Source organism: Sturnira hondurensis, unplaced genomic scaffold (assembly GCF_014824575.4).
Source record: "Sturnira hondurensis isolate 20B ecotype Veracruz unplaced genomic scaffold, ASM1482457v3 Scaffold0008897, whole genome shotgun sequence".
NCBI lineage: Eukaryota > Metazoa > Chordata > Mammalia > Chiroptera > Phyllostomidae > Sturnira > Sturnira hondurensis.
Genome location: NW_028081528.1, coordinates 1,995,426 through 2,013,771, shown reverse-complemented (window position 1 = coordinate 2,013,771; position 18,346 = coordinate 1,995,426). Strand labels below are relative to the sequence as shown.

Genomic DNA, 18,346 nt, shown 5'->3' with positions numbered 1-18,346 from the left:
TTTAAATGGTCTGTCCTCCCCAGCCTTGCTTGGAAGAGTCATTAACTTTTGCCAGATTAATGTTTTAAGGCATGCTATATAAAGTTGCCCATGTAAGAAGTGGCTTTTCATGTGGGATTCCTATTTAAAATGACACTTTTTTCCATTATCCATGACATAATACTGTGAATTGTCTCTTTGACTGGGAGCAATTTAGCCATTGCTTAGTATTTCAGATTTATCTACAGTAGAGGAGGACTGCATAGGTTTGGGGAGACTGCATCCTGGGTTCCCAAACGTGGATACCACTATGTCATATAGCTTACATCTTTAAACCATGCGAAGTAAGCCTTCCAACTTTGAAGAAAGTCCCTTTAGCATTTTTACTTGTTGTGGGAATAGTTAAGTGGATAGGAACGTAATTGTATTAAATTGATTGAATCTAGAGGAAAGCCAAGGAAAATGCTATACTCAATCGGGACACCAGGTGGCACAGTGAGCTGCACACAAAGACAAGAATCTACAGAGAGGATCTGCCAGGGAGCTGGTTTTATCAGATTCTGTAAGACTCCTTATAAACATGGGAAGATCGAGTTGGCGAGCCAGATGGCTCTCATCTCCAGTTACTCCCTTTCGAATGTATCTTACGATCTCTTGTTTCCATTGCTTCTACATGTATTTAGCTACCCACAAAGCGTAAAATAGATGGATTCATTGTCTGGGGTTAAGAGAGTCAAGGACATCTCAGCATGTAGTCCAAGTCAGTCCACTTGGCCCAAAGCTGAAACCTTCCTATTCTTGTTCAATAGCTATGAACAGTAGGTAAGCATAAGTTTCAGTGTCCTAGGGCTTTGTTCCATATTGTGTTTGGAACTTAACTTCTTTAATTTTTTTTTTTTTATCTTAGAAAGAATTTCACAACAGATTTGCGTAGTTATGGATACCAAAGAAGATGAAGAACATGTAGGCCATCATCTTGAAGAAATGCTAAAAAATGAATTGAATGTAAGTATTAAAATATTGAGTTTAATGATATTGAAGAGGTGAACGTATGTCCTTTGTTCTTCCCCTTGTTCTGGTGAACTGATCAACTTCCTAATCAAACTCACATCTAATATCAGGTCTAAGGAAATGGAAGAAGTGATAATGTGTGAGGAGGCCCAGAGGAATTTGCAACTTTTACCAGTAAGGACTTCCATTGTAGATTTTTATGACAGCAGTGTGTTTGAAATGTTTGGTTTACCAAATGGATTTTAAGTTTTAATTTCCCTGTTCTCATTGAAATGTATCATCACCAATCAGAGCTTATGATAAACATGCAATGACTTTTTAACAATATATGCAATAAAATTGTAGTTAAAAGCGGAAAGAAAAAGTTCATTTTATTTAGCTAATTTTATCATAATGTCACTGTTAGAAAGAGTACTGGCTTTTTTATTAGACTGTCTGTGCCCAGATGTCAGCTTCACTGCCTAATTTCCTTATCTCAAGTTGAAAATGTTAATAACATCTACATGAAAAATTTGATGGAATTACTGAATAAAATAAATATACTTAAACTGCTCAGAAATGTCTCTGACTTGCAGTGAGTTTTCAATGAATGGGAACTGTGATAATTCAACTTTTGAGGATGAGCTGAGGCTGAGGTATGACAATACTAAGTAGTTGGTAGTAGTGGTTCCTGAACTTCAGTTCTGTATTAGCTACATGAACTGTTAGTAATGTAGGTTCCTGGGATATGTAAATTTAATGAACCATGGTCTGGGATTAGTTCTGGAATCTAGGTTTTTAAGAAGTTCCCTCAGGTGATTTGATGGCAGTCAATCCAAATCTACCCAAATTCTACCTGTAGCATTTACAGCAACAACCCAAGGCTGAAAAGAAGATAATGACTATCTTAGTTTAACCTTTATGTCTCTTAGGCATAAAGGTTATGTTGCAATCTCCAGTGTTGCTTTTATCCAGTGGCTTTCTGGGCCTTTCCCCTCTGTTGTTGGGATTTTAGAACCTGTTCTTCACTTTCTGTGTCAGGTCTGCCTGTTAAGAATCTGTGACTAAGTTCTGTGCCTTGATTTCACTGCTGTACCTTGCAGAATACTTAACTGTTGGTAACTTGCCACTGCCTGGCCCACTGAAGCACCCTTTTGTCTCAAAAATGGTCCTTTACTCTTGAATAATCTCATTCATCCTTTATCCAATCAATATCAAAACTGGTAAGATGGGGCCCTGAAAGTATATTATTGGCACTCTGGCTATCAACCAACCCAAAGTTTAGAGAGCTGGGTTTTTCTATACCTTGAGCACCTAGCTGGTGGATTTGTATGACTAACTCCTTGATTGGTCTTTTTAGTATTAGACCCTGCAAAGAGCCCTTTGGTTACAATTATTATAATACCCACTTTTTTTTACTGCTTCTCCTGTATGTGTTTAATGACAAAATGACATAGGACTTAGGGATGCACACTGGCCTTCTCTGATCCATTCATCACTCTGGCCTCTCAGGTCCTTGTCCTTCTCATTCCAGGGACCTTTATTTTCAGTGCACTTCATTTATTCCCCATTGGGCCCATTATCTTCATTGTATTGAGAAGTAAATACTAAGTCTATTTGCAACTTCCGACCATCATATTTTGTCATTTCATATCTTTTACTAAATTACTCCTATGGCACATATTTCAAATAGGATGTGGGGGCAACTTTGCCCACAAAGTCCCCCATCTGCTACACATGAAAGTGAGACTACCAAGACATGATCTGCTTTGGGAAGAGAGGTGGCCCATCCCTCAAAGGGGAAGGGCCAAGAGCCCCTTCCTGAAAGGGCTTTTATTGGGTTTGTTTGCACAAGAGTACAGGTAAGGATCAAATAATAGATAGCATTCCAAGAACCATAAGGGCTATTCTCAGTCAGGGTCAGATAGCTAAAGAGCCATAAAACTTTGAGGAACAAACTTCTTGCTTGGACCCTTGTCATTTAAATGAGAGCATTCTAACTAAACAAAGCAGGTTTCACAGGATTTTACATATTCTTTCTTAGGCCTGATTGCCCTGGATACTGCTCTAGCTGGCAAGGGGCTGCACCACCTTCCCTGTCATGGGTTTTTAGGCTTAAGTGGATTAGAGCCAGGAAGCGCTTCTCCCAGACGGAAATGGGGACTTGGGCTATGTCAGAATAGCGGGGCGGAGGGGGGGTGGTGCGAAGGTTGATCGCTCCCTCTTTTCCCTCTTTGTTGCAGCCCCCCCCACCTGCCCCGAGTCCTTCCAACATGGCCTCCCAATTGATTGTGCCTGGCTTAGTTGCCCCCCTCTGAGGGGTTGTACCCATCATAGACTAACTGACCAAGCATTGGGGGTAGGGGAGGAAGCAGAGTCAAGCTTTGTCTCCTTGTGGCTCTCATTCCGGAGGTTGCTCATTCAGTCTTAGCCATGGGGGGCAGTCACAACTCCTGAAACCAGGCAGAGTGGTTCCCAACAATAGGAAACCCCAGACTCCTCGTCTTTTTTCTTTCTTCAGCTCCATTTTGTTTTATCCTTTTCCTTAACTAGCTTAGATTCCGTAATCCATTGGAATCTTCAGTGGATCATGGGTTTTATTTCATTTTTTTTAAAACTCACCCAACAACATTTTTCATTGCTTTTAGAGAGAGAGGAAGAAAGAAAGCAACATCAATGTGAGAGAGAAGCTTTGATCAGTTGCCTCCTGCAGGCACCAGGACCAGGGGTTGCGCCTGGTTGCGCCTGGACTAGGGATTGAACCTGCAACCTTTTGGTTATGGGATGATGCTCCAACCAATTGAGCCACATCAACCAGGGTGGATAATGGATCTTTTACTGATATCTTCAATTCTCTTGTCTTTAGAATGCACCCACTTGGTAACTTCCCATCTATGTATTAGTCAGAACTTTTTAGTTCTCTAAGCTTTCACTTAATCTTGATACTGTTGGGGAAAATTATACAACAATGCAGATTGTTCTTTAGTGGGTGCTGACTGTTTTAAAGTGGCCATGATTCCATAGTCAGCTGCCCATGCTCCTCTGTGACTATTTTAAACCTCTTCAAATGCTGACCCAGAGATGGTTAGCCTCAGCACTCTTGGCATCAGGGTTAGATGCTTCTCTGTTGTGAGGCCCTGTCCTGTGCTTAGTACACTGTTTCAGAGCACCCCTGCTCTGCCCACTGGATACCTGTATCACCCCCACCCCCTGGCTGTAGCAATCAAAAATGTTTCCAGATGTTGCTAAGTGTTGCCTGGATAGGGGCAAAATAATCCTGCAGGTAGGAACTACTGGTATAACCCTTCCATCTTGACCTTCATTCCTAGATATGGCCTTGCCCTCTACTTCAGAGCAGAAGTACACCCTTCCCCGTGGGGACATCCCTATCTTCCCCGTGCCAAATCTCTAGAGAATCTTGCATCTGTTGCCATCCTCTTAGGAAGACTGTTTTCTCTCCTGAGCTCTGGCTCCCCTCCCTCTCTACCTCACTCTTATCAACATTACAACATATTCCAGTTCCTGCCATTAATTAAAGCAAAGCAAACAAACAAATCATTTTCTTTTAACCCAAGGTTACCCTGCAGCCAAACTTCTTTAAGTAACTTTCTTTTTTCTTCTCGCATCCTTTGTGATCTGACTTCTGCCTTAACCTTTTATAGGAACTGCTCTCAGGGAGGTCCTTAAGTGGCCTCCTTATGCACAGACCACGAGGCATTTATCCGTCTTTACCCCGATTTATTGCAGGACTTGACTCTCTTGTCTAATACTTTTAGAAAAAAATCTCATTCTGTGGCTTTTGTAATATCTTATTTTTTGTTCCTTTTGTATTTTGGGCTTTCTTTTCTCAGTTTCTTTTGTAGGATTCTGTTTCTAATTTTTAGGTTTCTTTACATAGTTGAGTGGGGATTCCCCCCCCCCCCCAGAAAACCATGCTAATGGCTTCACATATCCTCTATTTGCTAAAGAAAAATAATTACATTTATTATGGTTTCCCCCCAATGTATCAATATTAATACATTGATATTAATATTGTTATCAAATACTATTGTCTTGCCCTGGCTGGTGTGGCTCAGTGGATTGAGCAGTGGCCTGGGAAACAAAGGGTCACTGGTTCAATTCCCAGTCAGGGCATATTCCTGGTTTGCTGGTCAGGTCCCCAGTAGGGGGTGCTCCAGAGGCAACCACATATTGATGTTTCTCTCCCTCCCTTCCCCTCTCTAAATATAAATAAATAAAATCTTTTGTCTTTTACTTATTAACCTTAATATTTTGGCTATTGTCTAATGGTTCTCTATTCTGGGCTACATTGATATTAGTTTCTTCTCTTTTCTACCTTCCCTCTTTCAGTATCTATTTTGAATTGGTATTTTTAAACACAGTTAATAAATGTTAAGACAATACTCTCCCATTTATATGTAATTATATACTAAAGTGTCTCTCAAAACCATGATTTATTCTTTGGTCCATAAGAAAATATATAGTTAATGCCCACTATGAAGCCCTTTGTTGATATCTTGCAAATCCTTTTGGTTCTTTGAAACTAATCTTCCGATAGAGTTCCCTGGAAGCTTTCCTGGGTACAATATTCCCAAGTTCTTGCATATGAATACAATTTTTCTGTGGTTGAAAATATACATTTTTATTTTGGTTTGATAAAAAAATCCTTGCTTCAAAAAATTCTCCATGATCATCTTAAATATACCTCTCCATTGTCTTTATCATAAAGCATTTTTATGAAGTATGATAAAAATATGATTTTCTTTGTCTGATAAATGACTTGGTCTCTTTGTCTCAATGCCCAAGAAATTTTTTTTATTTGAAGTCCAATATTTTTACCAGAATTTACTCATTCTTGGCCATTTTAGGTTGATATTCTTATTTACACAGCATGCTTTTTAAATTGTATAATTTTACACATTTCATTAAGCTTTTTATGGCATGACTATTTCTAATATTTTCTTTTCCATTGCTTTAGCTTTCATTTTCAAAGATTCCCATTACATAAAGGTTACATGCTCTTTGTCCACCTGTATAACTATTATTTTATCTTGGATTTTTTAAAATGTCTTTTTGATTTTTAACTTTTCAGACTCTCAATCTTATATTTTTCCTTAGGCATTATCCATGGTTTTTATTCAATTTTGTATCCTTCCTAATTTACCCTTTATTTCTGAAACATTATTCAGTTTTCCTGCTTTAATCAATTTCTGATTTATTCTGCTTCTTACTTTTATAATTCTATAGTTTTCTTAGATTCTCTTACCTTCTTATTAAATGTTGGGTTGCCGTTTTCATTTATTATGTCAACACATCTTTCTGGTGTGCATGTATTGCTTGTAGGGACATTATTTTCCCCTTTACTCTTATATTTAGTGGTATTTATTTTTTTATCCTCACCCAAGGCTATAATCATTGATTTTTAGAGAGAGAGAGAGAAACATCCATGTGAGAGAGAAACATCAACTGGTTTTCTCCCATATGGCCCCGGACCAGGGACCGAACTTGCAACTGAGATGTGTGCCCCAACCAGGGATCAAAGCTGCAACCAGGGGTGTGCCTGATGAGAGATCCAACTGGCAACCTTTTGATGTGGGGGACCATGTTCCAACCAACTTAGCCACCTGGCCAAGGCTATATTATTTTTTTCATCTAAAATATATTTGAGATTTTTTTTAGGTCCTCTCCTGGTCCTAAAAGTAAGAGAATTTTATCAATTTTTCCAAGAAAGGGGTAGGTCATAATAATTTTTCTGTCTTACCAGCATCATGCTTCTTATTCAGTTGCTTTCAGGAAAAGGTGGGAGAGAGGGCCGTGCTCATTCTGAGCTTCCACCTCCACTGCCCTTCTCCCTTACCTGCACCATCTCTTTCTTCATTCTTGGTGCACCTCCCTCCGTCAGTCTGTTCTTTGTAGGCTGCTGCTTTGATAAATGATGGTGCCTCACTGTATCAGGTTGGAATGCTCCTTGGGCCCAGACCCCTTGATATCCCAGTAGAGCGGGGATCTTTATGATGTGGTTCCTCTGTTTTCGACTCTGAATTAAAGCCTCCAAACACCTTTTCTTGATTCTTCTATTTCCAGAATAGCCCACTAAGCTGTGCAGAGAGTAGCTGATGATGATTTGTGTTTTTGTTTTTTTTTCTTTTTCAGCTTCTCTCCTCCCCACTTCTTTCTCATGTGCAGTTTCTTAAACTGTGTGGGCCTTTTTAATTCCTGACAGTTAATTTCTAGCAAATGTTCATTCAGTGGGAGATGTTATCTATGGATTTTTGAAGTCCTCCATGCACTATTTTTATGGAGGAATCTGCAAAGATTTTAAAACTAAAAACTGTATTTCCAAAATCTTCTTTATTCTGTATGTATGCTGTGCATAGCAGTTATAGTTTTTCAGCACTTAAATTTCTCTGTTTGATAATTGCAAGTTTCTAATTTATCTATGACCACAGATAACAACTTCAGAGTTTTTAAAAATTAGGCTTGACTTGAACTCGGGGATTTTATTTGTATAATAAACAAAGCCAAGAATACAAATGTTTAAAAGAAAGAAATACTACTGCTTCTCAAGTACCTCTTAATTGCAACGCCAGCTTTTAAGGAGGTAGATTAGATTTGTTGAACTAGGAGGTAATGTAGAACTTGTAAAAATGAATCTTGTGTGTCCTCTTAGGTTCATCAGTGAATCTTGGTTGACCTTGGAAGGAAATATTCATTTCTTCTAAATCTGTCCTGTCTTCTAGATTTGCCTAAAAAATTTTAAACCATATGGACTTAAACAGAGTGTTTCTCTCACTCAAGAGCTCAGACAATTATGGAATACCTTCTATGGGCCAGAGACAGTGCTACACACCTTAATCCTGCAGAATAACTTATGATTCCCCCCCACCCCGTTTTACAAAAAGAAAAGGGGGAATTCTTGTGGTTTAATGATTTTCCTGAGATCACATACCTAATGAATGTAGGTCCTAGTTGATTCATTATAATTTATGCTACTTAATATTCTACTATGCAAAGGTGGAATAAAAGAAATAAAACAGACACAAGAACAAGTATAAAGGACACATGGACAAAAACTAAGGGGGGGAATGGGAGGGAGGTGGGGAGCATTGGGTGGGTAGGCTGGGATGGAAGTATAAGACAAAAAACTGTACTTGAACAATAATTAAATAAAAAAGAAAAAGAAAAAAAGAAATAAAACAGAATTTTTTTCCTTGATCTTATACCTAAGGCCAGAAAGAGGTCCCCTTAGGATAGAAAAGATCTAGTTTTATATAATTTTTCTCTCCCCTTTTAAGGACAACTTTATCTTCTGGCATTTTCAGCCCATAACTTCCAAACATCTAATGCCATGCATTTGAACATTTTTACCTCCCAGAGCTTTTGTCTCATTTTGAAAAGAAATATAAAAAGGATGAAGTCACCTCTGTTGAAATCCAGGCACCTGCAGAGGAGACCAGTCTGGGGTGGAGCTGCTCAGCACACAATGGGAGGATTGTTTCACTGGCTTGAAAAGAAAAAATGTTTCCCATTGACACTAAAGGAAGAGGTTGGGTATGCTTTGCTTGATTTTGAGATATACCTTAGAGGTGAGCTGACTGTATGAACCCAAATGTAATGATACACAACACATAAGGGGAAGAGGTTGTTTAAAAAGTAAAACAAGGAACTAACTGGGTATGGCACAGCCCTCCACTCTTCATATACATGCACATTTCTTAAATTTCATACTCATACTTGAGTTTCAAGGCATTGTTATCAGGCTTGTCATAGTCATTCTTTGAGTTCTTAGGGCATTTGAAGTATTTCACAGAACCTTCCTACATTGCAGGTAGAGGTCTCCAGAGATACATCACGAAGAGACTGCTTTTGGTTTTTTCAAACACTTGACAAATGTTGAAGAATAGTTTATACTATATACTGTGCTGAAAGTAGTAAGGAATTCTTAAGTAGGAAGATGAGATCAGTTTTTTCAATTAATTTCTTAATTCACTAATTGATTTCCCAAATAATAAATGCTTATCAATATGTAGTCATTGGATACTGGGAGTTGAACTAAGCAAGTGTGGTTCTCTGTCCTCAGGGATCATGCTGTTTGTTAAGTTGGGGATAAAACAGTAAAACACAAAAATGTGTTTAATTGCATATGGTGGTAACTATTCTGAGGAAAAAGCAAACTGTGCTGATGACAGAAAGACCTGGAAATGATTTAAATTGGGAGTGGAGGGTAGTGAGATAAAATCTTTTGGTAGGTGCATTATTTAGTTAGGTCTAAAAGGGTAATCAGGAATTAGCTACTGGAAGAGAAATGCAGATGGAAGAGTGTGAGAAAGGCACATAAAGACCTTTGTCTGTGGTCGCTTAAATAAGACTTCCATGATTGTAACGACCTGATCAGAATGGACGGAGAGGGGTGGGAGGCTAGGAGAGAGATGGACACAGGCTACAATGCAGCCTTGCAGTCTGTATTGAGCTTACTAAGGCTACTACCAACACTGTCGTTACCACTACTGTGCTTGTATTTGGTGCTAAGAGCAACATGAAGTGATGGAAAACTTTAGCTGACAATGATATGATCCAATTTACTTCTACGAAAAGATTATGTAGGCTGTTGCTCCTTAACAGTAAAATTGTATAGAAAACATGTAGTATCTAAATGCTTTCAAATATCATATTACCCCCCAGAACACATTACTTCAACCCCATTTTCATTCCTATAACAAAATAAATGAGTGCTGACTTATATTTTGGACAAATAGGGACTGTAGGCTCTTTTCATGTATTTTGCTTATCCATTCCTTCCTGTTTCCTGGAGCACATAATTTAATTATTGTTTTGTGTAACCACAGATGACAAGCAGGATATGCCTGAAAATCATTTGTTTTCCTGGGTGTAAGGCATGCCTTGGTTTTGTTGAGGTTGTCTGTGGTACCTAGTTTATTTTCCTAATGCCCTCAAGATTGTGTCCAGGGTACGGATCTCTGCCTTTCCTTATAGACCTAACTGAATTCGGCGCATGACATATTTATCAAACAAAACATCAAAAATAGCAAATGAAAAAAGGCAGAAATAAAAGAAACAGAACAAATTAAGCCATTCCAGCATTGTAAGACTCATTCAAAATAGAGTTATTGTGTGCTTATTTTTACATATATTATAACATCAAAATTAGAGATACAAATTTTTCTATTTTTTGAAGCAGAACACTGCAAGGCGGTGTAATAACAGTAAAATAACACTGTAAACACTCCCATTGGGCCTTTGACTTTGAACAACCCCAACAACATTAACTCAGCCAGAGCACGCGGTTTTGGTGTGTGCACAAGACTACAGAAACTAGCTGAAGACCATGCAATTAACTCTGTTCGGTTTATTTGGGATGTCAGCCAGGTTTCCTGATCAGTTTTCCAGAGGCGAAAAGAAGGTTCAGAATTCCCGGACCACCTCGTTGCTTGGGATGGTATCAATTATGTTCATGCTGTATTTAATAAAATTAAGAGTTTATAATTCTAATAATGTTGTCGTGATTTTACAATGTGATTATTAACGAGGGAGTAAGGAAAATTCTCCTTAAATGGCACTTCCTCTATTTTTTCTTTATATACCTAACGTATCTTCACCTTTTATATCTGTCTGTATCTTTGAGAAACCACCTATTGAAATATTACTCTTCCTAAAGGAACCAGATGGTTAATTTGGGAAAACGATATTATACATCTTTGTTCATTTAGGAATGAGGTCAGCTGTTATGCTGAGTTAAAAATAAACAAATAAACCAAAAGAATAGCTGACATCTAGCTTTGGACATGTATTTGTAAAAATCAAGTCTTCTAAATCAGGAAATTGGTTTTATACACATGGTAAGTGTAGAAGGAAAATCCTTGTAAAAAACCTGAAAAAAATGCTTTTTGGAATGTAGGTTATGGTTTTTAACCTTCAACAGTTGATTTTGGTGAATATGCATATACTGGTTTTCTTATGCTATTTTAATTGAGGTATATAAAGTCAAAGCTTATTCACTATGAGTTTATTTTATTGATTTTTTACAAATATAGCAAAGTAGTTTTAAAATATTATTTTATACTTATAATTAATGTATTTCCTCTAAAACTTGCATTCAGCGATGTATTTCATTTTCACTATTTGCACGCAGTATAATTCTATGACACCAAAAACTGGATTATCCTACTGTTCTGCTGGCTTTAGCTAAATAGTGCACTGCAGCATTGTGCTTGACTGAATGTTGTCTCTCCTTCTCAGCTTGATATTTTATTTAAGTCTTTAATGTTCCTCTTTTCATGAGGTTGTCCCCATTTTTCTCGTTCTTGAACTTCCTAAACTACTCACCCACAGTGGTTGAGTTTCTGCGCATCCTGCTTTCTGTTGTTACTTTTATTGTTATTATGCATTACATCTCTCTCACTCTCTTTGATCACTGATCCCTTGCACAGTGCTGATCCCTCGCACATACGATGGGGAGCCAGGGAATAGTTGTGGTTAATGGGGATCGGATGACGAATAAGAACGCTTCTGGAGTGCCTCCCCACCCGGACAGCAGCCAGATATGTTTCTGGAGATAAAGAGGCAGCCGCTAGGTGTCCATCAATCATGGGAACGGTTGAGAAGCTTAGAATACAAAGTGCACCCACGAAGTTCTAATTGACTTCCCCGCCAGAAGAAAACTGTTTTCACAAAAGGAGGGAAGAGAGGGGGAAAGAGCAGATGTTGCAGAGATTAGCTGAACGGCAGGAAGCCACGGGGATGCGTTGGTGGCCAGCGGCCTTCTGTCAGGGAAGGGGAGACAGACTCTTGGGGGAGAAAGGAGCTGCGCAGGGAGTGTTATGGAGGGGTGAGGAGCTAGGCCCGTGGACAACAAGATTTCTTCTTTAGAATCTGTAATAAGATTCTATATTAAGATATGAATCTACCCTGCTCTGTTATTAAGAAATGTACTACTTGAAAAATATCCTGAGGTAGACACATGCTCACATACTTCTAAAATAAGTCACATGATTATGTTTATTTTTGCTCAAAATATTATTTATTCTTACCATTTAAAATATTCTTATCTATAGGCTAAATGATAGGCATTTAATAGGTTACTAATATGTAACTGGTAATAGACAGTTGTATGAAATAGACGTTTTATTTTAAATGTGAATATAGCAATTATATTTCTCACTGGGGAGAAATGTATATTAATAAAAACAGTTTGCCTACTATGTAGGGTTTGAAGAATTATAGTGATAGTATTTGGATTATGTGTGTATTGGGTGGTGTTAAATATCCCTTAAAAGTTAATCTAGTGTGTAGTTTCTTTGCGATTTCACATGCAAGAACTCTTCACTAAGTTACTCATATGTGTTTATAAATCATTTTAGTTTTCTTGTTTATTTCCTAATTTAAAATTAGAGATAGTGTGAAAACTAGATAGCTGATCTGTTTTTAATATATCCCTTATCTAGCCATTTTTGGACACTTGTCACATTTGTGGTATAATGTCATTTAAAAATTACACTAAAACACTTGTCTGATAAAATACAGTCTTAGTATTTCCCATGTAAAAAAAATTACTGTTCTGAAGCTGTAAAGTTGTTACAATATTATTGTTTTTTGTGTCAGTTATTGGTTCATGAATAAGTGCTGAACACCAAGCACTAGAATTCTCCATGCCACCCTGAATTTTGCGATAGCTATGCTGTTGTTGATTCTTGATATAGTTAATTCTTTGCACCAGAGGCTGCCCTGGGTGTGCATTGTAGAATATTTAATAGCATCCCCGTCTTCTCTGCCCACCAGGCCCCAGTAGTACTTCCCAGCCCACTGTGGAAACTAAAAATGTGCCCTGACCTTGCTCAGTGACCCCTAAGCACAAAGTTGCCCATAGCTACCAACTGCTGCTCTCTCCTGTTCCATTCCAAGCACACTCAATTTTACGATGGCTTGGGGTTGAAGTTATATAAACCATGTTTATAATTTAAAATGAATACATAGCTAACGGTAATAAACTATATTGTTTTGTAGACTTTAAATCATCTATAAAACTGATCAGAAACAATATTAATGACTAATTTCAAATTAATATTTTGATTAGAATATAATTTACTTGTACATACTGTATTAGGAAAACAGGCTTTCATTATACTACTGTATATACATCTGGGGAGTGTCTATATTATTTAGAAAAAGTTAAAATTTATAAACATAAATTAGATTATGCTATAAATTTGGCAAGAGTTTGGGGGGAAAACAGTTGAAGCAACAAATTTTTCAATTTAGTCACTTGTGTTTGCCACAGTGATAGATTTAATAAAGATGCAGGTAATCTATTTTAGAGGCTACATAAGGCAATAGCTATGGCAGAGTCCAGGTGAAACTCACCTTCTGATTCCTGCATGGAAGCACACTCCTCAGGACCTGCATCTACTGAAAATGGAGAAGGAGTTGTACAGTAAGGTGCGTCCAAATGATCTAACCTCTTGCTGCTTCAGAGTGTGGTCCGTGGGCCACTTATAACAACATCAGCTTGTTATAAATTCACATCCTAAGACTCCACACCACATCTGATGGTCTCAAAATTTGAGACCATTGAGACTTTATAAGATTCCTAGAGATTCTTATGCATATTGAAATTGGAGAAACACAGGTAGAATCTTAATTTTCTCTTCTCAGTATGATGTAAGTTCCACGAGCATTGGAACTTTGGTTTGTCGCCATGGTTTCAACACACAATCAAGTGTCTGGCGCAGAGCCCTCAATAAATATTTATTGGTTGAATGAAAGAAACTAATCCATCAGTGGATAAGATACTCTACTCTTCGTGATTTTTTTGTTAAATTAAGACAAAATTTGTTTCTGTCACCTTGCCAATTCTCAGCTTGCAAATACTTTACGCATTACTAAGAACCAAAAAGAGGTTTATTGCTGCATATACATTTTAAAATTTCATCCTGCCATTTACAGAACTAAAAAACAGATAATATTTATAAAATATGCCTGCCAAACATGGTGTATATGAGCAACCCCCAGTCACTTTTCACTTATTACGATATTGTCCACTAGTAGTATGTAGTACAGTATTCTGTAATAAAACTCAGTGGGAAAAAAAAGCTTGAGCAGATGTACATTTAGTAGCTGTTTTTTGATTACACATTACTTAGCTTTGGATGAATAATCTGCATGATAAAATGGCAACTTTGAGTTTTTTTGTGATAGTACTCAGGTCTGTTAGCATTAAGCCTTTTGTTTTCCATTCTGCAGTCCTGTAGCTTTGCATCAGGACAATAGTTGGCCTTCAAAGGGACTTTTAACAGTGAGAGAGGGCTGCACCGAGGGAGCAGTACCACAGGGATCACGCCTGTGGCCACTACCAGGTGCTCGATGTGTACGGAATGCAGTGGTTCAGAGCACTTGACTCTTTTCCAGGATCAAATCTGAATATCCAGGAGGACTTTCTTAGGTTCATTCTTCCATGTCCAGGACCCAGAAAGATGATATGAGTTAGAGGAGTGAGTATGGAAGCACCTAAGCTTTGTAGTACCCAGATGGCTTTCTCCAGATAAGGTGTGTCCCTTCAGCTGACTTTGGGATCTGTAGTAGCATTCTGCTCTAAGTAAAGGTCTTGTGACTCCCGTGATGAGGTAGTAATCACGTGGAGGACATTGACACCTAGTCAATGGTATGAAGTTCATTGAGACCCAGTGGGCTTCAGAGCTAAGTATGTGGACCTGAGGTTCCCATAGACCTTCATCTGAGCACTACGCCTTATTGGCTCTATGATCTCTAACAGATTATTTAAAATTTGGTGTCTCAGCATTTTTATCTATAACATGCTATGGTGTTAAATACTTTAAACATGCAACAGTATGTGCCTAGATTTGCTATGTAGTTTTAGTAAGATAATTGTCAGAATCTGTGTGAAATACTTTAATGAACAAATGGTAAAGCCCTCAATAAAAGCAAGGTATAAAATGTGAAGGTATTGTGTAGATATGTCGATGTGTTAAAATGTCCTTTGGAGGTGGAAATTAGTGAAAAGGAGTAGAATAATAATAGCAAACATTTAACATATCAATATGTGCAAGGATGGTGATTAGCAGATAGGTATGAATTGACATGGCAGCATTCACATTAGACATTAGACTTTCTAGAACAATGATTATTGATAAAAAGTCCACAGTTTCAGGAACAGAGAGAGTGTCCAGCGCTGGCATTGCCAATGGATCTTCAGGTCTCAATCAATGTTAGACACCAGTCTCTGTGCAGTGTGGCTTTTAAGCTACATTACTGAAGAATCACCAGAATTCCCCTGGAATTCAACACCAGAGCAACATGGCAAAACCTTGGTTCTAGTGCTATTCTGCCTGTCCAGTGTTTAGGATTGGGAGAATATCCAGACTTTCCTCAGAGTATTCAACAGGCTAGGGTCTGAGCCTTGTAGGGGCCGCTGGTACAATCCACAGCTCAGTGCTCATGGTTGGAGATCCATTGAACACGACAGAATAGGGACCTGGTTCATTTAGTACCTCATAACTCTGCCAAGATTCATTGCCTTAGAACTGTGGCTGTTTTCTCTGAAGCTTTCCAGGAGGCTGACCTATAGGGATGACTCCTAGAAATATTAATCCTTAACTCTCATATATTAGTTTAATCAACCTTCCTAACAGTTTTAAAGTATTTCCTTTTTACTGAATAAACTGAGCCACAGTCCTTAAAGAATTTACCCACAGTCACACAGCAGGTGTTTTGCAGAGTTTATTCACATCCAAAGGTCATGCTTATAATTTCAAAAAGATGCTTTAAAGCTAATTCTAAAAAATAGAAAATAAAAATAGTACAGTAAGTGCTGAATCCTAGAGGGACAAAACTTCCACAGAAGTCTAAAAATAACCATGAAGTACATTTTAATTGGCAGCTCAAAATTTGAAAATGGTGACTACTTAAAGGAGTATCTCAGGTGGCAGTTTCTAAAAATAGAGATGGACAGGCTCTGGCCGAAGGTCCAGACGCAGCGCCCTCAAGCCAGAGACAACTCTGCTGAAGACCGTGACTGATGAGCTGGCAGCCCAGTCTCAGCCTTCAGTTGGCAGCAGTCCTGGCTACACAAGATTCCCTTCCAAAATCTGAATTTGCAATGCAGAAAGACTCCCCCTGCTCCCCCTCTACTTTATGGAGGTACACTTGAAAAATAAAAATTATATATATTTAAGGAGTACAAACTGATATTTCGATATACATATATACTTTGAAATGATCATCACAGTGAAGGTAATTGACTTATCCATCAACTCATATAGTTACCACCTTCCCTTCCCTTCCCTTCCCTTCCCTTCCCTTCCCTTCCCTTCCCTTCCCTTCCCTTCCCTTCCCTTCCTCCCTCCCTCCCTCCCTTCCCTTCCTCCCTCCCTCCCTCTCACCTTCCTTCCTTCCTTCCTTCCTTCCTTCCTTCCTTCCTTCCTTCCTTCCTTCCTTCCTTCCTTCCTTCCTTCCTTCCTTCCTTCTTCTTTGTCTTGGTAAGAGCATGTAAGTTCTACCTTTTTAGTAAATTTTAAGTATACAATACCGCATTGTTAACTGTAGTCACTGTGCTGCTCATTAGACCTTATGTGATCCATTCATCTTATGTGACTAAAACTGAGTACCCTTAAACCAATGTTCTCCCACCCCCCCACACCCCAGCCCCTGAGACGAAAGTGCATCTCTCTCCAGTTTCCTTGTTTATACCCACATTAGTGCCATTTGTTTGAACAGGAGGGAGGTGAAAAATTGATGGATTCACAATCAGAGATGATCCAGCCAACATATTCTGTCTGTAAAAAGTGAAACACATTTTTGAACTTCTGATTCATGGGACTCAAACCAAAGGCTTTCAGGCTTAGTTAAGCCTTAACTCTTCTTGAAATGGAAAATATTTTTTCGACAACCTATCTTCCTTCCTAAAATTCATGCTTCAAATAGCATTCTACATATGCAGATGTTTGCATTTAGTTACTACTAAATCTTTTCTAAATTTTTATTTGTTATGATGTAAAGAAAATATTTTATTTTATTTTTGTACACTTCTTTAATTGTACTGAACACATTGGAAGGTTGTTTTAAATTTTGTTTAAATGTTCTTTGAACCAAAATATTTACAGAACAAGGAGTTCCTCTAGCCCGCGGATTGTTCCATTTGCTGTGTTTGAGTGTGGAAACATTGGGAATGACAGCATCAGACGATGCCACAGAGCTTTTTCATAAACAACCTAATAGCGTTGTCTAATGCGGTTTTTGTTTATTAAAGGTGTCAAAGGCCCCTTTGCTCTATTTAGGTTAAATCTAAATTTCTTTACTCAAGCATGGAAAATATTGTTTGTTTCTGGTTGGGAGGAAAGCAGTATGACCAAATAAAAGAATTGCGCTTGACTGGAAATGATTATTAAAAGAATCTCAATTTCAAGAAGGAAAGAAATTGTAATTCTGTTTTTGTGTTTTTTTCCCAAAGGGGCTGCAAAAATGCTAATATTTAGTACCTTGTGTAAAAATATTGCATGTATTTCTGCCTTAGTCTGTGGGCATTAGTTGGTAAATGACTTTATCTTTTAATTGGAATTTTTAATTTATCACATACTAGCTGAGCAAATACATTTTAATAATAATAATAATAATAACTAATATTGTGACTGGGCACTGTGCTTTTTATACCTATTCTATTTTCTAAGAGCTTATGTTGTATTTATTAACTGTTAATAATTGAGTTTTAGAAATATATGTATCTACGATAGCTTTAATAAGGAGACAAGTATATGGGATGGCCATCACAGGCTAGAGTGAGCCCAGTGTTTGTGACAACAGAAGAAAATGGCCTTAGAGTTTAAGAATATTTGTGTTGAAGAGTGGAGCTGGATGGTTAAGATTTGAATGCAATGTAAGTAGATTTAAAGTACTTTAATGACAAATTCATAATTGTGGATTTAATAGGAATTATATACACATTCATGTAATATATGTGTATATGTATTAAATCGTCCATTCTTAATTGGAAAAAATTGAGAGTTACAGAGTTTTATGCTTTACTACGGAATGTGAAAACCTGTTTTAGATATAAATTTGTACAACATTCTAAATGTAATGCCAGTGTTAACCACTGAAATGTGACTTCCTGTGGAACTATTATAGCAGAGATAATGTTATAGAAGATCCCTTGCTTAGTAGTTATATTGTTTATATATATATAGTTGTAATAGAAAAAAAAATAGAAATTAATTAGAATATTGAACTATATGGGATAAAAGTCATATTAGGTAAGTTGTTGTAATAACATATGCACCATTTTTTTTCTAAGTCTAGCCTGGGACCAGCACTGGTAACCATCCCTTAGTCTCTTCTTTTGATCCTAGAT

General features: G+C 37.7%; 1 protein-coding gene across 1 annotated transcript in view; it reads left to right on the top strand.

Moving 5' to 3' along the window:
• CRPPA (CDP-L-ribitol pyrophosphorylase A) overlaps window positions 1-18,346 on the top strand; it is a 198,352-nt gene that overhangs the window by 74,371 nt on the left and 105,635 nt on the right. Inside the window, exon 6 of the mRNA XM_037056259.1 lies at window positions 887-984. Within this exon, the coding sequence (XP_036912154.1) occupies window positions 887-984 (98 nt within the window). The remainder of the gene's footprint in view (window positions 1-886; window positions 985-18,346) is intronic.